We start from the raw sequence: 23,277 nt of genomic DNA on the forward strand, positions 1-23,277 counted from the left end.
TAATAAATTATTATTGCCTATAGAACGGTAAGCAGTTAGTGTGGACGAAAATGTTGAAAACAAATTGAGAATTTTACATCAGAAATGTTTCCAGGGTTCACTGACATGATGACAAAAACATCAAAAACAAGGCAGAAACATTTTTGACCTCCTCAGGATGGCTAAACAACTTTTCATTTTGGTTGAATAGACCGATTAACTGAGCCAACGACCCCGATTAGAAACAAGAATGAAATGTTTGGGGTGAATTGTGACCGTTTGCAGACATCCAAAAGATTTGTGACTATTGTACTTAGAGTTTAGCTAATAATACAGAGTAAGTAAAAACAACAACACCGAAGAGATGTGAAGAAATTAGAGTGAGTTAGTCTGTGTTAGAATAAATGAGCCTCGTGGAATTAGATTTATGTCAAAGCTCTCCTGAACCATGTGACAGAAAGGCAGTTGTGTTAGACTATCAAACCAGCAGGGGGCAGCAGCAGGTTCCACGTGTGTTTGGTCACCATGGTAACAGAACGCCTCGGTAAGAGAAGCCGTTTGTAGAAGAACTACAACTTCCGAGCAAAGTTTCAAAATAAAATCCATTAGACAGATAGATAGATTGATGATTGCTGCTGCCGTTGACTTTTTAATGGCTAATTGTGTTTCCTTTTTTCAAACCTGTTTTTATCTATTGTAAAGTTGTCCATTGGACTTTTACATCTTATTGTATTTTATATTGTATGTTGATTTTTAATTGGATGCAGAGAAAAATGCCCTTCTCACACGGATAATGAAGACAACCTTAAACCTTGAAGCTATAGTTAAAACCAAACAATAGGCTATAGATAACTTTTTTTCAATTGATTTAAATGTTTTGTTTTAAATTCTATGTTTATATATTTTGTCTACTTGGCACTAATTGCTGTTCCTATTTTTGTTGTTTTATGCTACTGCTCTATGTGCCCTTTGAAACGGCCCCTGGGGACAAATAATTTAATTTAAGTATGTTGATATTGGATTTAAAGGATGACTTGGGTGGCCTACTTTTCAAAAACTATTGATCTTTAAATCGACATTTTAAAACATGCAGTATCAAAAAGTCTCAAGGTACTGAACATGTTGACAGCCTATATTAAATAGCCTTAATTAGATAGGTAAAAAAAGACCTGCTATTATTTAGTCAGACCATGAAGTTGTGATTTTATACAGGCTAAATGAAAGTCAAATACACTATAGGTTACAGGACAGTGTGATCATTGTGTTCAGCAGCAGGTGACAGTAAAAACTTGCAGTAAATGCGATGAAGAGATTTCCAGCCAAGCGCAGACTGTGCTCTTATTTTGAAGTAAGAAATGCTTCCAATCCGGAAGTGAATCATTTAACGGTTAACTAGCTTGATTGAGAGGAGCCTTTGTTGCTCGCGATGTCGTCGTGTTTACCTGAAGACATTGAATTAATTGAGAAACACGAGGAAATGTGAGTGATGCATTTTTTAATGTGCCGACGTAATGATAAAGTTTAATCGATAATAGTCAATAATGATGTCATAAAGACCACAGCTGTTTGGTTCACACAGTTAGCCTGCTAGCTAGTCAGCCTACCTTACACCTTCACCTGTGAATGAAAGCGTTCATTTACTGTTTTTTTTAGGCCAATTCAAACCTCTCTGCACTTTTCTTTTAGTTTATTATGTTCATGTATAGTTTCCATTAGATATTATGGGTGTGTATTTCTATACGTAGGCCGGCAACAACAACTTTAATAAATCGTTGTTGTTGGTGTTGCGGTTAAACGAGTGACCGTGTTATCTGGTGACTTTCCGCCGGCGGGTTCACAACTTTTGAAGTGGAAAATAAGAAAAAGGCAGCTCTGTGTTTTCTCTGCTTTGTGTGACGTCAGTCTGAGAAGGAGAGCAGAGCTGCTGGAGCCGATGGAGAGTCGCAGGCAGCAGCTGAAGGTGATGAAGAGGAAGCAGGTGGAGGTGTGTGAAGCTGCTCGGGCCAGGAACACCACCCTACTGCAGGTAGCGCAAGCTGTGATATTACACACACTCTGCAGCACTTAGTAAAACACTTAATTAACAGTTTTTCAGACAAATGAAGACGTCACTGAGGCTTTCTGAAAATTTGAAAAAGACAAATATGAAGGAGTAACTAAGACTTAAAGAGTTTTAAACTTGAATATAATACTAAAATAATAAATCCAATAAATTGCAGGCAAACTCCTATAGTCCTGTGTAGTTTCTGCTTATAATATGTCTACACTCATGCACTTTAACTTGTGTCAATACTGTCCATTTACAACTCTGTTTTTGCACATTTACATTTAATCTTCCATATTTAATCTTTCATATTTAAGACTAGTAATGCTTAGTTAAATCCTGGTTGTATATATTCACAGTCTTAGTTTTGATATTTTTAGTACTTATTCACTTTGTATTTAATATTATATTGGGTTTAAATTTGCTAATATTGTGTGTTGAATATTGTGTGCTGTAACTCCACAATTTGGGATCAATAAAGTAATTCTATTCTATTCTATTCTATTAACGGGGACATGTTTCACAATCCATGACATATCAAATCATTGACTAAGTGTGAGAGAGTAAAGAGTGTGTGGATGATCATGTAAGATCTGTTTAACTGCAGGATTTACAGAAGATAGAGGATCGTCTCAGGGGAAGACCGCTGCCACGTCCAGATCTCCTGGCTCTAGAGGTAACTCTTAGTGCAGGTGTTCACTTTGAGATTTTTTCATCTCCAAAGTTGGCTGCTTACTATAAACCCATGCAACATATATACCTGCAGACACAGAAGCCGCCACCATCACACTCGGTCAGTCAAATGTGCTGTGATGGCGTCTGAAATCCTCATCTGTCTCTCAAGTGGCACCACAGAACTTTAACTTCTTTACTAGATCAGATTTTCATTCCGACTTGATTAAATGGAACCCCCTTCATGGAGGTCATATGTGCAGATTTGAGACTCTAGTCGTCAAAACTAAAGTTTCATTTTGTTTCTCTCTAGACGAGATACTGGGCGTCTGTGGAAGAGTCCATCCCAGCCTGGGAGAACTTCCTTCTGGGTAAAGGCCCCCACCCTACCGATGGTCCAGAGCAGCCACCCAGGAGAGCAAAACAGAAACCCAGCACAGCGAAAGACAGAGGCCTGCCCCCTCGCCCAAGACCCCGGACAGCTCGGTAGGTGAGGGGTGGTGGTCATGGTGGTGGTGATGGTGCACTAGACTCTGGTGACATGGTGCTGATGATCACAGACTTGGAAATTCAAACACACACTCGACCATCCTCACTACAAGAGCTTGACGTGGACTTTGTGAACAGACCGCGAGGGCTACTGGAAAGTGTCATTGTGGACTGAAGTTTGAATGCTTGCATTACTGTTTTCAAACCACCAGAGGGAGCCATGCGTCTATAGCACTGATTTATGTCTTATACAACTCACACTTGACTTGCTCAAATTGCTGGAACATTCAGAGCTCAAATAGTCACTGAATCATCAAACTGAGTTCTTGATTTTATTTGAGGTTCTTTCATATTTTTGAAAAAATAAATCTGAGTTGATTCAGAGGACTGCAGCTGAGATATCCCAAAATGTTGAACATTATCCTCCATTTGTGCTCATAACCACGGGAGAAACAAAACCATAACGATGATAAGTTCAGTATTTAAAGAGACACTAACATTTACAAAAAGACAAACATTAAAGAATATCATCATCTTTATGATTCACCTTAATTCTAGTGAATCCACGGGGTTTGTATGTGTTAATAATTCCACCCTAAGTCACCAGACAGGCTATAGAGGGGACAGTGAGGACAGAGGGTGCAGGTGGACGAGTGGTTAGTTTGTGCGCCCCATGTACAGAGGCTGCTCTCCTTGAAGTAGATGGCCCGGGTTAGAATCCGACCTGTGGCTCCTTTCCCTCATGTTATTCCTCTCTCTCCCCCCCCCCCCCCCCAAAATATTGACTCTCTCCCTACCGGTCTCTCCAAAAAAATAATTTTTTTTTAATTGGGACAGTTACTCACCTCACGGTATTAAACGAGCTGTGTGGACATATTTAGGGTTTTAAAGAAAATGTGGTTCAAAAGACGAACAGATGGGAACCAAGGGAACTTTATAATTTTTCAAAATAAGAGACTCTTGAAACGAGCAACCAGACCCTCGGTCTATTGACCCTCGTTCTATTGAAAGTTTTGCACTTAGAGATCGGGGGAACTTCATGGTCGAAAAACTAACTAAAAAAAAAAGTGTATTTTATTTATGTCATAAAAAGACATCCTTTTTCATGAACATGTCTGGAAGAGTTGAGTCATGGAATTGTTCCGTTGTTTATATTCAGATTATTTATTTTTTTAGTAAGTGATTGTATTGACGGGTATGGTGGTCATTTACAACCCGATCATTCAGAGCTGAGAACAAGAAAGGACACATGTTAGAAATGATTATAGCTGTATGCTTTATTCTCTTAAACTGAAATAACTATCACAGTATGACAAAATATCTATAAAATGTCTTAATAATAATAAACTGATGTCCGTGTTTTTCACAAGTTTATTTATCAGAAATAGTGATTTGGAATATTAATTTCATGAAAGTAAAACATGCAAAGATAAACAAAGTATTTATCCTGTTCTTTATAAGACGTTTTCCTTATTTTGGTGAAATGAAATATTTTGTTCTACATTCATAAATATTTGAATACTTCAAGAAAGTGAAGGGTTGAAATAAATTTGACTTTGGTCAAATAAATGTAGTTGTTTGTTTTGTTATCTGCCATCTTGAAAATAAGCCAAAGCATTTTGATGGTGTGGCTTGATGGGGTTACCGGAGGTCAGGACAACAACACATCCCACATTTCATCTGCCTGAAGTTTTGATCTTCAGTGACTGAGCAGAGGAACGTCCCACCCATTGGTCACCAAGTTAAAAAAAACAGGTCTGCTTCTTCACTGCCAGGGTGGATGAAACCCCCTCCCATGAATCACTTGTACCTCCTCTCTCTGCACCACCAGAGTTGGCACCCTGCCCCCCCCTCTCTTTAACCCCTAATTGTCCGTGATCAAACCCGAGCCGGGCTGACGCGGAGTGGCGGCTTGACAGACGCAATCATCCGGACAGCCCGGGTTGAAGTGGCCCGTGGTTGGCAGCTGCCCCGGCTCCTCAGCTGGGGCCCCAGCGCTGCGGGCCCTCGGGGGGGTCAAATAGCCACCGGCCACCACTGACTGACTGACCGAGTGGACCAGTCTGGACTGATGGGGCTGGGTGGTGGGGTGCTGGTTTTGTAGAGGGGGCGAGCACTGCGAGGTCAAGGCCACGATTCAAGGAAGGTACAAGTGGGGGGGGGGGGGGTATTAGTGTCGTGCGTCCAATCATGTGTGACAGGATCGGAGGGTGAGGGTGGGAGGGGGCGGGGGGGGGGGGGAGGGGGTGGTTGATGAAGATGCCATGCTGCAAATTATCTAAAAGGGGTTTGAAGAGCACGATCTGGAGCCCTTCCAAATGACTAGCCCTGCATTATGTATTCTAATGGCCGAGGCCCCGGGGTGCTGCTGCTGTCAGTGACCAGACCTCGTTTCACCCTGCCAGCCACAGACGACAACAATGACCCCTGAGACTGGCCGGGCCGCCGCTCTCCTTCCAGCCCTCATCCATGGCATGAATCTTGGATCCACACGATTATGCAACGCGGGGTCCAGCCATCGAGAGCCCCCCCGACACATCATTGAGCCGCAAAGCCGCGCAAAATGGTTAAGTGTCGACTCCGTTTGATTGGATAATGGGGTAATTGCACGCTGCATTTCATTCATGCGACATGCTGCTGCGGGGTTGCACAAGGGGGCCAAGTGAAGGGGAAGGAGGAAGAATGGGAGAAGGCGTTTTTTTTTTTTTTGCAGCCTGTTATTTTCACACTTTTAAGGCTGTTGCATTTGTTTTGGATCCGGGAGTCCTGGAGAGATCACGGGTTTTGTATCAACTGCTGAGGGCCATTTAAATTGCAAATTACATCTTTCTTTTTTTTTTTAAACTTAATTTATTGACTCAGTCTCTCAGTTTCTGACTCCAGATTTGTCCGATCAGAGCGGCTGCTGGGCGTCGTGCCTGTTGGCGCTGTTCAAGGTTCTCCTCTGACCCCGTGTGAGCTCCAGAGTCTCTCCTTTGATCATGGCATGTCACCTCCACTTAAGAGCCCGGGCTGCCTGCCTCTTTGTCTTTTTCCTTCACAAAGGCCTTGACTTGTTGTCATGTTGTCTCACATTAAATAGAAAGGCTTCACGTGGTACACTAAGAGGAAGCAACACTGGCCTTAAGGTTAGCCTGGCTCTGCTGCCTTTGAGTGAACGGACATACGTCTAATATTTCCTCTTTTTTACAGAGCTTCACTGTGTTTCTAATAATCCCATAGGCTACCTCTCGGCTCTCCTGTAGCTCCTGCCAACAGAAGAGGCTCTCGTCCTTTTTCAAGCTTTCTGCAGCTTGCGTGTAAAACTCTGGACCTGAATAGACCAGAGCGGCCTTATTGCTCTTAAAGAAGCCCAGCGGGGGAGGTGTGCATGCTGAATTCCACTTCAGTCGCCGGTATCGATTCGAGCTTCCACAGATGTCTTTCTGCCGTCGCCTGGTAAAGTCAAAATGAGCGGTGCTATTAACATCGACTCATGGATCGGGTGTGCAGAGTATGAATTTGATTGTTTGTGTACTTGCGGCCTTTTGTTGATATCGATCGAGCCCCCGGGCGTGTTGTGTTTGGTTCTTAATGAAGTCCTTTATGAAGCTCTAATCAGTTTACGATCACACACTCAGCAGTCGAAGCAAACACTTTAAATTGGTCGAGAGAAAAGCAAACAGGTAATCACTTTGTTTTTGTCTGTTGCAGTGCACTGTAAAAATAAATAAAAAATGGTCGCAAGACAGTGAGAAGGGGGTCGTGAGAATTCTTTCAAAAACAGATAAAACTGAAAATATGTACAAAAAAATATTTCAAGAGATTATTTATAGATAGGAACTTTATTAATCCCTTGGGAAGGTTCCCTCAGGAAATTCAGATTCCAGCAGCAGGTGTGTTCTGTATGTTCTGCTTCTACATATCTTCCAATAAATGACTATAATAATATTACGGTGTTAAGGCAGTTGTGTTCTAATGCCAATGTTTGGAAAGCCTTCTCCTGCTGTGTGCAATGGTATAGATGTTTTAAACACATCCATGGACAGTGTGGGTCCCCAGTCTCTAGCACTTACTTTGGGGGGGTCATGGACCGAAAAGTGCTCTAAGCGGGAGGCCCTGGTTCGAATCCGACATGTCATTCCCCTCTCTCTCTCTCTCTCTCTCTCTCTCTCTCTCTCTCTCTCTCTCTCTCTCTCTCTCTCTCTCTCTCTCTCTCTCTCTCTCTCTCTGTTTCTGACTCTAAGCCCAAAAATAAACCTTTAAAAAAGAAACCTTGGTATCATATCAGAACTGAAACGTTGCCAGTGTCATTTTGCAGTGCAGACAGTATGCAGGAGTTTGTTTGCGATGTTTGGAGGTGAGGTGGGGTAGGTGCCAGACAAAGTGATTAAGTCCATGCTGTTAATCACTTTGTGATCAACATGCTGCAGAATCAGACTTTTTTTTTTTTAAATGTTCTCCCCGGAGAAAATTCTACAAATGTGAAACACTGGACCGTTCAATAAAACACTATTAATACGTTGAAAATCTAGATTTCTTTTAGATTTCCTGACTACCTGAAATGCATCAGAAATGTTCGATCTGACCTCCATTCAACACATATTTAACGTTTTCTCCTCCTCTTAAGGCAAAGCTTGCGTTTTTACTTTTCACAAATCTGCATCTCTGTTGTTTTTTCTGTTAAATCACGAGAGTAACAGATTCTTTTTTCAAGCCCATACCGCTGAAGGAAGCCAGAGTGAAGCCGCTCTGTAACTTATCATCTACCGTTGAAGTAACCCTCACAACAAACAGGTGAACAGGCACCACTACGGGGGATGTTGTTGATGTAATCACAGCATGGAAAAGGAAGTCTTGGCTGGAAGTTATTAAATGCTAGCCTCCCCCTGAAATGACCGTGGAATAGGCATCTGTTCTGAGAGACATACATCGTCAGGCGATAATAGATGATGAAATTATTGCACCATAGGTTCACCATATGAACCCGGTTGTCTTTTTCTCATCATGCAGACTCAACATAAAGGCAGTGATTAACACTCTCACAGAGGGAGGTTACCCCTAACTGCTTTGGACAATTATGTCATTGCTTCTGCAGAAAGTGAAAAATCAGTCAGGCGAGAGAGGAGAAAACTAAAACAGTTTGAGGATACTCTTTGATTAAACTGAAGGAGGAGACGCCCTAAAGTTCAGATTGAAGCTATGAGGTGTGGTGACAGATGTTTTCCTTGGTGGTTCGTATTTATCATCAGCTCTGAAATGCATGTCAACATGTTTTTCCTCACAGTGACTGCTCATCCTGTCCTGATCTGAGCTTGTTATGTAGCATCATGCAGACTTTCATTCAGCCCGAGGTGGGGGGGGGGGTTTAATTGTGTGAGCTAGTGGTAGTGGTTCATCATTAACACGGCGGCCCTAAAGTGAAGGAGGGAGAGGACGTTTTCCCAGCAGGGCCGGGTCAGGTCAAAAGGATTAGCTGTGGCACCGGACATCCCCCCCAGAATCAAAAGATCCTCCCCGGACAATGACACACGGCTTTAACGCCACTGGAGGAGGGCTGAGAGCGGCCCGGGACGTGATGCAGAAAATGACTCGTTGGTTTGCGGCGGCAGAGGGATCACATTAATGTGTTTGTAATTAGCCGGACAAAGAGAGACATATTTGAATAGGTTGTGTTTTGTCAGACATGACGGGGGCATTTCATGCAGCGCTTTGTGTTTGTCATAGAACCGCTGGGTTTTACAAATAATTGGCCTGAAATTAGTTTTTGATTTCACCTGGAGAAGAGATACTGATCTTGTTCGAGCACCCAGCACACCCAGTATTACCCCTTAATCCCAGCCAGTGTCACCAGTCAGAAGACTTGTCAAAGTCGCTGGTTTTGGCGCCCCCTGTGGACAAAGCGGTAAGTCATGTTCAGTCCTGGACATGTCGGTTTTTTTCTCATTCTGCTTTCTTTTTTAAAAGTCAAATATATTACTCGGGTAGGGAAACAGTGGAAGCTCTACACACACACACACACACACACACACACACACACACACACACACACACACACACACACACACACACACACACACACACACACACACACACACACGCTTTAGACATGCACACACACACTCTGCGCTGCTCCTCCCTGCTGGCTCCACCGATCCCGTCCCGCCTCTGAAGACGGTAAAGAGTTGGTTTCACTTCATCTCGTCGTCACACCTCTGTGACATTCACAGTAAAGTCAAGAAGGCTCTCCCCTCCCCCCAATTATGCCTTTCTCACTACCTCCGATGGCCAATCAGGGGTGGAACAACTTCCCCATACCACTGCACACTCGGCGCATCAGGGTAGAAAGTATCCTGCCTTCAAATGGCAGTCTGTGCACTCCAATAGAGAGACGGGGGTCCACCCTGGAGCTACAGACCACATAGATAAACTGGTTGGATGCATGATGGCGGTCAGATAGTGGAGTTTTGACATCAGATGAGCCATGAGAGCCTCCTCCCCGCTCAGTTCCCAGCAAGCCCACCACTTCTTCCCCTCCCAGCCACAAAGCACCTTCTCCCGGGCCCTCCATGCCCTTGACATGCCAAGGCAGGCGGGCAGCCACGTCCCAGGGACAGGGCTGCTGCCGCTGTCTTTAAGACGCCCTGATGAGGTTTTGGTTTGAGAAAGGCTCGGGGTTTGACTTAGTAAAAGAATCTAAATGAGGAGCGAGTGAATGCTGCGTCTGTTCAATTGTGATCTGTGTGCTCGGCTGCTTCTTGAGTGGCTCATTTTTATGCATCACACTCCTGGATTCCTCTGCCCTGAACTGAGACTGTCAGGTGTTTTTTTGCTTATTCCTTTTAAGCCAAATCAGTATCAATGACAGCATTTTCTACTCGCGCTAAGTAACCAATGTACCGCCGTCGTGTTTTTAAAACACTTAAAAAAAACATTGAGAGATTTTTAAAACTAAACTGTTGGCCCCTTCAGTCCTCCATCCTTTCAGCGGCTTCTCATTTAAATCAGCGGCAGAGCCGGATGAGAGCGATGAGAAGCCACTGCTCATTAACCCCACAGGACTTTACAATGAATCCTGGAGGCTCATTGTGCTAAAGGGCCGCTGCTTCCCTAACGAGGGAGGGGGGGCAGTCGGGGGGGGGGGGGGGGCTTTCAGGTTCCTCAGGAGTCTAAGCAGGATCTTGATATTAAATTTGTAATCAAACAAATGCAATTGAAGCTGGAAAACAGTCAAATGTGAGGTTTTTTATTTTGTTCTCTGGTCCAACTGAATGGTTTAAAACGACTTGAGATCAATAAAAGATTAAATCTCATAATACACAGACAACGTTTGAATTATTTTTAAATGTAAAACTTAAACCTCATCGTGTATAAGTCGTAAAAATAAACAGGCGACGACTTCTGCTCAGTGTTTCATTCAGATGATGTCCTGACTTTTTAACGTTCAAAGTTACTAATTTGACAAATTAAGAATAATAGAACTGTTTAAGAATGTTGTGGGGAACATGCGACCATCCAGAAAACCCTGAAAGAAGAGAAACACGGCCACATGTGGAAAACAGATCTACTGTTCAGAGTCCTTAAACTTAATTCTGAAATACAGAATGTCATATCAGAAGTTTGAACGTTTTTATTTCATTATTGTGTCATAAATCCATTTACATGACACGGTGAATTGAACCGTTCCAAGATCAGAGTACAGAGTAGGTCTATTCATTGTCGTAGAACACAAAAAGAAAAAGCTAAAGCAAGACAAACCCTAATTAAACACAATGTCTTGTCTTCTATTCCAAGCTTTTGAGAACAGAAAAAACCTACCTGCTAGGCCTGCTCGATCTGAGAAAAGTAAGCTTGTGAAAACATTGTTCTATGTTACGATAACGATATGAAGTGTGATAAGAAAATAAATAAAAAGTGAATATTAGCTACAACTCAGTTTTAATGTGAACCCCCTCGTGTTTGTACCTTGTTTCCTTTTTGCAGCATGTTTCTCTTTAATCCAAAATATCTTTTTTCTTCAACATGAAATTGGCACCAATTACTTTGAGGGTAGCCGCTCACTAACTCGAGCATGAAAGCATGGCCAGTGGGTTTCCATCCCGTATTTAAAATGTGTGCATGCTGAGTGAGAAATCATAAATTCAGACTTCTTCGATATGTTTATTGCGAGTGCTCTTATCGCGATAACGATGATATTGTGATTAATCGTGCATCTTTACTACCTCCACATGTACAGAACCAATCAGCAAAGAGAGAAGAGGTACAGCCCCAAAGCTCCTCCTGCATGGGAACTGTTTTCTAGAGATAATCATCAATATGTTCTTTATTTGACTCTTTTATTAGGCTGTACTCTTTGCAAAGACCCAATCATGAATCCGTCAGGTTTGCACCCTCAGCCTGGAATCTGCTGCAGAGTGACTTAAAACTCAAGGAGCTTGAGTCCTTGTTTTTAAATCTAAAAGGAAAGACAGATGGAGACATGATTCTATAGGTCGGTGCATTTAGCTCGAATGCTTGAACTACTGACTTATAGATTTTGACTCAAAGATGGTTTTTCTCTTTTAATGGAAACTTAAGTGTTTTATAAATTTGTATTTTCTCTTTGTGTCTCCGTCTGTAACTTTGTGTTTTTGCTGCTGCCTGTGTCGGCCAGGTCCTCCTTGGAAAAGAGGTTCTTAATCTCAATGGGACCAACCTGGTTAGAAAACGGTTCAATAAAGATAAACAGAAGAAACCTCGAGCTGAAAATACACTCGTGATGAACAGCCATCTGCCGCAACTGTGTCCGGCTTATAGAGTGGGTTAGAGAGAGGAGAAAGGAAGTGATGGATGGAGACAAACATAATGAAAAAGTTAAAATAACGAATGCTGAATAAACAATCTTAACTCTGAATCCAGAGAGCAAAAATAGTTATTAGTATATAAAAAATAGTTTAAACTTCACAACAAAATCCTTAGGGGGTATAAAATCTCAATTAGAACTGCAGTAGTTGAAGACAAAATTCTGCTGGGCTGACGTCATGATTCAGTCTGACCAATTACCTCCATCAGCCTGCTCACTTTATGGAATGATCTATATGGGGTTTAAGTATTATTGTTGCTTTGCTGCAGAGCCCTGCAGGTTAATATAATCAGATGTTGTGGGAACGCTGTCTGCAGCCTGTATAATGACACAAACTGTCGTCACCCCTCCACCCTCTCCTCCCCTAAAGAGAGAAAAAGCTGCTGCTGCGGGGACGCTTTAATTGGAATTTCATGTGGGCTAAACTGAGGGGAAACTGATGTAAGTTAACATTTGGTGGACTTAATTGGTCCCTTTCTCTCGCTCCTCCTCGATCGGGCACTTGTGAAGCTTCCCCGCTAATCTCCCATTTACAATCAATTCAAACGTGCAGACAAAAAGTCCGCCTCTCTCTTTTCTTCTCTTCCTGTCTCAAACCAGCTCCTTTGTGGCTCCTAAATTGCCTGAATCCCCCGGTGATCCCGCGGTTGCGGAGGGAGCAAAAAAAAAAAAAAGAAAAAAGAAAGATGTCCTCATGCTGTTGTTGACAGCCGATTAGTGCGCGCTCCCGCTCTCCTCTGGCCTCTAATCTGCTCCGCGTGTGCGCGCCCGCGACTTCATTAAAGCTCCCGCTCGTCAATTAACGTGTTTGTGGATGTGGAGCCGGTTGCTCAGATGTTGAAGGTGCAGACAGAGAGAGAGAGAGAGAGAAAGAGAAAGAGAGAGAGAGAGAGAAAAGTGTAGAAAAAAGGACAACCTGCCTGGCTTTAGGTTGTTTACTTCTCCGACAATGTTGTTCATGCCCTGCAGCGTGTGTGTGTGTGTGTGTGTGTGTGTGTGTGTGCGCGCGCGCGCGTGTGTGTTGTGTGTTTTTAGCCCTGAAGATGACAGAAACTGCAGATTGATTGAAGCATAATTCTATCACTTGTTTTTATTTTTGCATTGTTAATTAAGATCATTATTAAAACTCATCTTTCATATTTAACCTTCAATTCATGATGTTTGTTTGTTTCACCATCATGGTTTCCTCCATAATGATGTTCAGTTTTTCATGCTAATATGTATTAGCCCAACTTTAATGAAACTTGGTGCAAAGCAGAATGAAGCACCATTACACCTCTGGACCAAGTCTCACAAACAAGTAAAGCTTCTTTTGTTCTTTTTTTTTAAATAAAGTTTCCATGTTGATGATGATTTTTTTTTCCAGTCTAAACATTCATGATAATTTAGTTTTCTTATTTTCACACATGCACGTAAAGTAGCCTATAGCTTTTCCCCATTTTTTAGAAATACATAATAAATCCACAAGATTCAGCCGAGCAATTTCAACATAATTCTTGCACTGTTTGAAAAGTATCTGGTTTCACTTTTGCATTCAAGTTTAAAGAGCTGGACGGTCGGCCTCCCTGAGGTCTGCGGCCCTGCTTCCTTCACGTCACACAAACCTCATTTTCACTTTACTTTTTGTGTATTTAACCTTATTTCTAAGTATACTTTGAAATGATTTCAGTTCCATTCAGACCATCACTCCATAGAGAAACTGAGAGACACAAACAACATTTTCTCCTTCATCTTCAGTTTTTACGTTGATAAGAACGTGATGTTGTTCTGCTGGTGTGTGTCTCAGTTATAGCTGACCTGATGTAGGCTTGTAGGGAGATTGTGTGTGTTCTTGTTTATTGTTCTGTGTTGTCAGGAGATTAATAATAATTGGCTATTTATCATCTTTGAATAATGTAGTTCTGCCTGACAACAGAAGGGCTTTATAATCCTGTAAATAGCATCAAAAATAAAGAAAATAAACATTTCACATGATGTTTTAAAGCACATTCTAAAATTTCAAGTTTTATCCAGTTTTTCTTTTTTAGGCTAACCCAAGGCAGGACGTGATCATTTATTGACCACAGTTATAAAACTGTTCATAGAGCTATATGGAGGAAGCTTAAACTGCATGAAGCTTCACGTGAGGAGATAATGCCAACATGTAATGATTTCAGGTTTTATTTACTGGATATGAACGCATGACATGACAAGGTGTTGGGGGCGGGGGGGGGGGGGGGGGGGGGGGATGTGATGTGCAATGCCATTCCTTCAATCATGGCGTGCAACTCATCTCTTCATCAGCTCGACTTTTTTTTTCTATCGCTGACATCAAGAGGCGTCTCATCACCAAACAGCTGAATGTGAACAGCCTGGAAGCTGCACGTGCACATTGAGAGACTCTGAGCTTCTGACAACTTCAGAGGGTAAACATTCAGGGGCCCCTTGGAAAGATTTCATATTGGGCCCCCATGGTTGTCGGTTGCAAACAAATCTGCGCGTACAAATAAAGTCACTTGAACCTGAAAGATATCACATTGGGCCCCATGACAAGGTACCATATTAGGCCCTATTATGATATTGAGCCCCGTGGAAAGATACCACATCGGTCGCCAGTCTCTCTTTTATTTTAACAATCAAAAGTATCAAAACATACTGAAGCTTTAAAAAAAAGAAAACTGAATCTTTTTCCTAAGTCAGGTGTACAGGAAAGAAAACATTGCGCACTGAAGCGTTGTCGATGTTTTTGTATATTCTAGACAGTGTGCAGGTTTTTTCTTGCAACATCTGATCATCAAAAACAAGAAATTATCAGATTTTCAGTGTCTGGAATTTGTTGTATTTGTTGCCGTGGTATCGAATCAGAAATCAATACTGTTTTTTTTTTTTACTAGTATCATGTCAAAGTTTAAAAATTCTGGTATCTTGACTTCTTTAAATCAACCAGACTTTATATGTTACCCCCTGAAACCTCGTTTGCATTTTAAATTAAACCCTAAAAATGAATTCAACGTTGGAAATTGTGCACGTTTTTGGCACAAATCTCATCTCTAAACACATTAAACTGTCATAGTCAGTCTGATCACTCTCCACCCGGTCTCATAGCTCCTTTACATCCTGTACATTTGTGTTTTTAATGTTAATTTGATCGTTGTGTTGTTACTTTGTTGTTTTTATCTCTGTGAGGTGAGGTGACCTTGAGAGTTTTGAAAGACGCCTTTAAATAAAATGTATTATTATTATTATTATTACATGAATAATCTTTAAGTTTTCTACAATATAGGACTTTTAAGAGTTAAGAGAGAGTTAACAATCGTGTTCATTTATGAGGCCAGGTTTACCTTTTCTTAAGAGTTTAATGATTCATTCCAGGCCCAATGAGGCCCCCTCCTCCTCCCCTGGGGCCCCGGGTAGTCAGTCCCACTTTCCCCCCACTACGACGTCCATGTAAACACTGACTTTAAATCGACATACAATCAAACTGTGTCGCCGGGATAAGTCCACATTTACACGTTTCTTTATGTTGTCCGTCTCCGCACACGCCCTCGGTATGTGAACCAGGTGAGCGCGGCTGTGTCTGGTAATATCAGCCCTGCCAGGCCTCTGCAGGCCTGCCGGCCCCGCTCGGCACTAATTGGCTGTTAATAGAAAGAGCGCCATTTGGGAGCACGGAGCTGCCTCTCGACAGAATGTGTGCAGGGATAATATTGTTCCAGGAGCCGTGAGGAGAATAACTTGTGCTCCATTAACGCCGAGGCCCAGATGAGGAGCTGCGGCCTGAGTGCTCCATTATCTCCGGCTCTGATGAGCGGCTCCGGATGCGACAGTCCCCCCAATCAAGCCTCCCCCAGGCCGTTTAACTGCTTAATGTAATTCGCTTTTCAAGGGCCCATGTTATCTCTGATCACTTACGCCATTACGCTCGAGTCAAGTGTAAATGCTGCATTATTAAGATCGTGTCTGTCAATAAATGTTGAGGCAAAGTGGCTGCAGAGTATACAGTGGAGCCAGGCTGAGTCTATATGTGGCTTCAGCAACAACCAAGTTTAGCAGACAGATGCCTCTGCAGCTAAATGTATGATTTATGAGTAGACATTGAAGGCATCATTAAGAATTCTTCACTGTTCTCCTCCTACATCTGTTTCTAAAAAATCTGATATTTTTAAAGCTATGCATTGATGATTGAGTCTGAGGTGTCATGCATGAGAGGGGGCGGACAAAAAGTATCAAATGAAATCATAGACTTAAGAAATCAGTCATAAAAATAAAAAAGATAAAACAGAATAATTTCTAACATGAGAAAACAAACAATTCTACAAACTCATCAGCTCATGAATCAACTCGTTCTTAAATTATTGCCATTTTCTGATTATTTGATTACTTTTTAAAGTTTCTTTTTTCATTTTAAACACCTCCTTTGGTTTGCTTAGTTTGAGTTAATCCTCACATCTGGATTCTTTGCATTTGACTTTAAATTGGAATTTGCTCGTGCAAAATGTTGTCATGTCTTGCACCAATGAAGACAAAAAACATCATTCATTTACTCAAACAACAACTGTCATCATATTATTCGATTTATTTCAAATACCTTCCAGAAAAAACAAAAACAAAAAAGAAAACGACATGGCTCGAACATTCATTTTTCATTATAAGTTATAACTTATTCACATTAACATTTTTGTCTGTGAGATACACAACATGGCGATGATTCACATTTTAAATAACATTCTTTTATTTCCATAGCCTATTATTTACACGTCCATCGTGGAGACGGACGGCGCCTCCCCCTGTGTGATGCTTGTGACTGTGCAGGAAGAGAACAATCCCCTTTTATATTCCTATAGTGTGCGTTAAGTGTACGTGTTGTTGTAGTCTTCTGGTCCGCTCTGTGACCCCCTGCAGAGGTGCATGCTGGGACACATATTACCAGAATATTCCACCTGTGCTAGGCTTTTAAAACACTTGTCCATCCAGGCTACAAAAAGCGGGCCGTGGGCCAGTCTGTTTTTTTTTTTTGTTTTTTTTTGTGGCCTCCTTTAGCCTGCAGGTGGAATAAATGAAATGCATTCTGGGACATTAGCAGCAGCAGCAGTGACCCTCAGCTCTGCAGCTCTCTGGAGGCCTCTTTGGCCGCGCTGAACACGTTGTTGTCGTGCAGCTTCCTGATGTGCTTCTTCAGGTCAAAGTTGCGGCAGAAGCCCTTGCCGCAGGTGGCGCAGGTGAAGGGCTTCTTGTCGTTGTGCGTGTGCATGTGGAAGGTCAGGTTGTAGACCTGGTGGAAGGCCTTGTTGCAGATGGAGCACTTGTACTGCTTCTCCCCGCTGTGCGTCAACTTGTGGTTCTTGTAGTTTCCTGGGGAAAAAGAGAGAGAGCGACAATGAGTATAAGAGGAAGTCAAGATAAACACTGAGTTACCTGCAAGGTGTAGGAGGCAAATTGAATATATGATCTGATCACAAAAATGACCAAAACTTAACGACACAGTCTCATCATTTGTTCAGTCATGTCTTCAACATTATGTCTAACCAGCGGTGTGACTCAAGGAGAAGTCTGAGCCAGCTCTTTGCTATTTTAACTTCCTGTATCCAAACTTTAACACAACCCCTAAACATTAAAGGAACGTTCTTCATGAAGGGTATGAATAACATCACAACAAAGCTGCATCATCTCATAGAATAGAATCAGCTACACACACACACACACACACACACACACACACAGAATTTGTCTTCAGTAACTGTGCTCTCAATGTACAAAGTTAAACATTAAACATAATATAAGCAACAAACACTAATATATACAAGGTTAATGTCCTAAAGTGTGTTATTGACAGTGTAAAAGCTTTTTTTATTGACTAAACACAACCTGTAAGGTTACACGGGGCATCAATAAGAAGCTCTGTGAAGCAATCAAATCAAGCTCTGCAGCTTTAATACAACTCCTCTGCACATTCTGAACATATCAGATGTTCATTTTCTTCTTGTAGAAATGATTTTTTTTTTTTTTTTTAAGCATAAAGCTGTTTTAACAAATAATTCAAAACACCACATGCATACACCTGCACACATTCAGGACACCGTGGTTTTTAAATATTTGCACTCTTTGATACTCGGGTCCTTCCCTCTGATCACTCTTTTATTCTAACTTTATAAATTGACATTTGTTTCTTAGTTTTTTTTTTCTGCAAATGTTTCACTCATATCATTTAATTTATTTGTCTTTGTTACTGATGTCTTTGCTCTTTCTGTAGCTTTGCTCATCTCCCTCCATCATCCTGTCATAGTCATGTTTTGTTGGCACTTTTCCTACACGGTAATAAATAAATAAATATATAACAGCCTATTTGCACTACCAAATTATCTAAAGATTTTTTGTATTTTTCAGCCTTCATGCATGTTGTAGGTTTATTGTAATAGTTCTTTAAACTAAATAAGGTCAAAGTAAAGTCACTGATAACACTTGATTATAGAAAATGTGCACACACAAAAATGACAATTGCATAAAAAAGGAATTGCAATAAAAATAATAATAATAATAATAATAATAATAGATCCTTTTCCAGAGGAAATATCGCGGGATCATTTTAAAGTGCTGCATTAAGGAGGAGGGGGACGGTGTGATGTTTAGGAACCTCAGAAGAAAGTGAGGATGAAAGAGACCTCTCTCTCTCTCTCTCTCTCTCTCTCTCTCTCTCTCTCTCTCTCTCTCTCTCTCTCTCTCACCCTGCCAAGGTCAGCAGTTCACTCGCTCCTTTGCTCTCTTGTCCAGCCTTCATTAATCAGGGTTTTGTGTGTCGAAGTCAAGAAGTTGTCAAACTTTGTCAAAATCAAGCGCAAAGCGACAAGTGAACACAAAAAGAGGTTCCCCGGTTCCTCTGACTGTGCCGGGGTCTGCAGCAGCTGACCCAGAGCAAATGCTGCCGTCTCCGAGGGAGAATTAGTCCGTGGAAAAGTGACATGTCCTATTTCCACTGATCGCTTCAGTCTCATCGCGGGGCCTGCAATTATTTCCCCTTTCATTAAACTCTCAGATCACTCAGAGCAGCAGCAGCATATGCTTCTGTTTTTAGTGCTGTTTCTTTTTTTTAAATTTCTGCAGCTCTGAGGATTCCTTCACAGTGAGCTCACTCCCTGCAGTAGCACAGGAATGTGTCCTCTCTCTCTCTCACACACACACACACACACACATCATTTAATCCAAACCACTGCACCCCTTAAGGACTGTGGAAGTGTCTTTGTTTTAAAAAAAAAAATCCTGTTTCCTCATGCCAAGTTAAACACACGGGAATGACAGCACAGAATCCCTAAACTCAAAGTCTAAGTGCATCAGCAAAAAGAGAATCCTGATACCAAATTGGCAAAAACTGTCACTCAATGAGCTCTAAAAATCTTATTGTATCCAAAGATGTCAGATTATTTCTACTCACAGTGCAGGAATTATTTTACAATCACTTCTGACCGATAAACGTTGAAGACAAATATGATTCTTCTTTGTTCAAATAAATTAATGAACTGTTAAATAAAAAAAGTTTAAATAATTCCTGGTCTGGTTTTAAAAAATAGTTTTAAGGACGCATAATATTCCAAATCAAGAAGAAAAAAAAAATCAAGATTTAAAAAATATGAGATGAAGACCAAACACTAAACATCGAGGTTTTTTTGTAATATCAAAATAATTTCAGAGGAAACAAAATTCGGAGTTGAATCCAAAAAAAAGGAGGAAACTCTTCATTAAAATCTGAAATATTGTAATCATAAATCAGATACTAATCCGGGTCATGCAGAGCTTCTTTTTTTTTTTTTTAAAGATGACATCATGTTGATTATTTACCTTTCTGGTGGAAACCTTTCCCGCAAAACTCGCAGACGAAAGGTTTGTACCCGGCGTGGATCCGTACGTGAGTGTTGAGCGTGGAGCTTCTGTTGAACGCCTTCCCGCACTGGTTGCATTTATGAGGCTTTTCCTGAAGCAACAAGATGACGTTAACAAATTAGATAAAAATAAGGAAAATCCACAGATGTATTTTTTGTGCTGCTAGTTAAAATAAAAAGATTTTTAAAAAACCAGCGCGTCTCACCTGCGTGTGGATGATCTTGTGTCTGCACAGCGTGCTGGCCTGACGGAATCCTTTCCCGCACACTTTGCAGACGAAGGGCCGGGCCCCGGTGTGCACCGGCATGTGTCTGGTCAGATTGTAATGCGCGTTAAAAACCTGCAGAGAACACAAACACACCAAATAAATTATTAGGAATTAATATGACAACAACAGCGATTTTTACTTGAGTTGCTTCTAAGACATCAGAGCGTGAAAAGATTTAATTTAGAGTTTCTTTCTTTCATTTTCGTTAAATTAAGGCTTCATGATAATTCTTGATTTTGTACGTTTTCGTTTTTCATTTTTATTTTAGTGGATTCTAACATTTAATTTTAATGATTGTTTTTTTTTTTTTTAGAAAATGAAAAAGGGAAACATTTAATTATAATTATAGGATACATTTTAATAGAAAATAAAAACAGCACAAACATAAGCCGACAGCAGTCTCAGAAATAAAACAGACTCGTATGAATGAAAATACCTTTCCACAGACTTCACACGTAAAGTTTTTTGGTTTTCCGTCCGCGGGGCTGCTGCTCAGTTTGCTGTGCGTCTTGACGCCGTTCTTCTCCGCGCTCAGGCCGTGGTTCTCCTTCACGATCTGGTCCAGCTGCCCGGGCAGATGTTCCTTGTGCGGGTACTGCGGAGTGGGTAGCTTCTCGCTCCCCACACCGGCCAGCTTGGCGTTCTCCAGCAGCAAGAGTCTGTGATGCGCGGACAGCGAGGCCTGCGCCTGCGAGCTGGAGAACCAGTGTCCGGCCAGCAGCTCCGACTGCTGATACGCAGAGTCCAGGTAGTTCAGGTAGTAGAGCGAGCCGGCGCTGGGCACGGCCACGGCCTGGTGGATCACCTGCGGCTTCACCACCCTGCTCCCCGAACTCAGCAGCGGCTGCTTCAAACCCGACTCCACTTTGCCGCACATGCCGCAGTTCCCTTTGCACGGAGCGGCCGCGGAACCGCAAAAAGTGCCCCTGAAACTGGCTCTCCACAACTCCGAGTAGTTCATCAGCGCCTTGGCTTGCAGGTCGTAGCTGAAGGGCTGCAGCGGGATCATGCAGGGGATCGGGGAGCAGAGCCCGAGCAGCTTCTTCCCCTCCGCCCGCTCCTCCGCGCTCCCCTTCGGCTCCGAGCTCTTGGACATGATCCGGTCTATGGAGAAGGCCAGGGTCTTTGGAGCCGCGGAGGGTCCGGTCCTCCCGCAAGACATCACGGTCTCCACAGAGGCAGAACTTGCCATTTTGTTGTTCCTCTTTTTTGTTGTTGTTTTGTTTACAGCAGAGCAGAAAACTTGGCGTGAGAAAAGTCCCGGTGCTTTTGAGTCCGAATCCGCTCCTGCAGCTGCCCCGCGTCCTTTCACTCTGCTGAGCTCCCGGCACCGCAGACAGGAGGACACATCAGTTTAATAAGCACCTTGCTGTCACAGTGTCACGCATTTGCATTCAAATGGCCATTCCCTCCCCCCCCACCCCGCAACAATAGCATCCAGGGGTGATGGATTAATGCTCATTAACTAGTGCACACAAAATTAACAGGACATTACTGAGCTCGTTTGGAGGAAGAAGAAGAAGAAGAAGAAGAAGAGAAGGCAGGAAAAAAAAAATGTTGTAGTCGGAGCTCCTGGAGGATGCAGGAGTGTAAAGTTGAGTCTGTGTTGGGAGTTTAGCTCTTTAATGGTCCGGTGGGTGTGGAGAAACCAGCCGACTGCTCTCTGTCACACACTGGCAGCGCCCGCCCCTCATCAGCGCGGATCACTGTCTCCTGACATCAGCGGGCACCCGAACTCTTAACTGGGTGACAAGGGAGACGCCCTCATCAACCTGCCACCCTCTCAAATAAATCCACACAGGGGCTGGCACGAGCTTGAAAGGCCACCATATGTCATCTCAGGCAAAATATGAACCCAAATAAAGAAAGAAATACGATCAGAAATGTAGTTGTCATTTTTTTTGTAAGACACCTGAAGCTCGATTTTCTTGCTTTATTTTGTTAACACCCTAATCTTTTCTTTTTCTTTTCTTTTTTCACTTTGGGAAATGTTTTCGGTAATCCTCTGAGATGAGCCCTCCTTTTCCACGCCGGATTATATACTTACTTACTATTTGTATAAATTCGAGGACGTCCAATTTCCACCTGTTTAAGAGCGCAGACTCCTTTGGATCCTATTAAACGCTGTTCCTCCTTTCCCTCCTATTGAAAAGAAACAATTTTCCAGAGCGATTCAAGGCTCAACTCAGCGCAGGGAAGAAGAGAGAGAGAGAAAAAAAGAAGCTCTTTCACTTTTAGCCACTAAAGCGCTGCGTGAACCTGGTTTTGTGTTTTTTTTTCTTCCCCTCCTGAAATGGAAGGACGGATTAAAGAGGGAGAGAGGGGAAAGGAAAAAAGACTTTAGCCTGGACAGAGGTATACACACGGACAAATGAAAAGAGGCTTTTTTTTTCTCTAAAGAGGCACAGGCAGGCCTACAAGGAGTTTGCTGGAATCCACAGCAGTGTTGTTGTGTGGGAGTTACAATGAGCAGCAGCTTCTCTTTGGCCGCGTTCAATTCATGTGTTTGCAGGGGCCATTTTACCTGAAAGGGGGAGGGGAGTTTACATGGGCAATAAATAAAAATAGAATTGCAATTAATATTATAATTATTGCATTACCTCTATGCATATCTAGTAAAATAATTTGCATTCTTCCCCAAGCTGTACTTCACGATCTTGAATTTATTGCATGCATCGACAGATCCGGATGCATGAAAAAAAACACATTTAAATCAGATACTGTAAATATTAATGGACGAAGCCTGAGTGAGGTCACCCGTATGTTCCTGCAGGGGGCTTTGGAAGCCTGTTGGTGGCGGTCGCCATGCTGGAAATCCTGTCTCAGCCTAACGTTCAGTAAAGCTAACAACAGGCTGAGAGCTGGAGCTGGGGCGGGGTTTAAGTCTCTAAACAAACCACCTGTCAATCATGTCAGCTACACGCCTTATTATGAATAAATCTCATCCTTCATCAAATCAAAATAGATGGTTTATCAAAGATTCAACCCTGTACAGTCTCTCTCTCTCCCTATTACTGTCTCTATCCACTGTTCTATCTCTAAATAAAGGCACACCCCCCAAAAAAACCTGTCCTATGCATAATTAGCACACCGCAAAGTCACCAATAGAAACGAATGACCCGACCACATGTGAAACATTTATGAGTCTAACTT

At 42.2% G+C, this 23,277-nt stretch overlaps 2 protein-coding genes across 2 annotated transcripts; one reads left to right on the forward strand and one right to left on the reverse strand.

Moving 5' to 3' along the window:
- Window positions 1–1,353: 1,353 nt before the first annotated feature.
- cep15 (centrosomal protein 15) lies at window positions 1,354–4,757 on the forward strand. The gene is made up of 4 exons (XM_020648413.3): window positions 1,354–1,458; window positions 1,882–2,005; window positions 2,631–2,699; window positions 3,009–4,757. The coding sequence occupies exons 1-4, from the start codon at window positions 1,406–1,408 to the stop codon at window positions 3,183–3,185; spliced, it is 423 nt and encodes a 140-aa protein (XP_020504069.2). The 5' UTR covers window positions 1,354–1,405; the 3' UTR covers window positions 3,186–4,757.
- Window positions 4,758–16,545: 11,788 nt separating this feature from the next.
- On the reverse strand, window positions 16,546–22,645 carry fezf2 (FEZ family zinc finger 2). The gene is made up of 4 exons (XM_020648414.2): window positions 20,561–22,645; window positions 20,062–20,196; window positions 19,815–19,947; window positions 16,546–17,336 (listed from the first exon to the last, which is right to left on the reverse strand). Exons 1-4 carry the CDS (start codon window positions 21,314–21,316, stop codon window positions 17,083–17,085), a joined length of 1,278 nt encoding a protein of 425 aa, XP_020504070.1. The 5' UTR covers window positions 21,317–22,645; the 3' UTR covers window positions 16,546–17,082.
- Window positions 22,646–23,277: the final 632 nt, after the last annotated feature.

Source organism: Labrus bergylta, chromosome 5, assembly GCF_963930695.1.
Source record: "Labrus bergylta chromosome 5, fLabBer1.1, whole genome shotgun sequence".
Taxonomy (NCBI): Eukaryota; Metazoa; Chordata; class Actinopteri; order Labriformes; family Labridae; genus Labrus; species Labrus bergylta.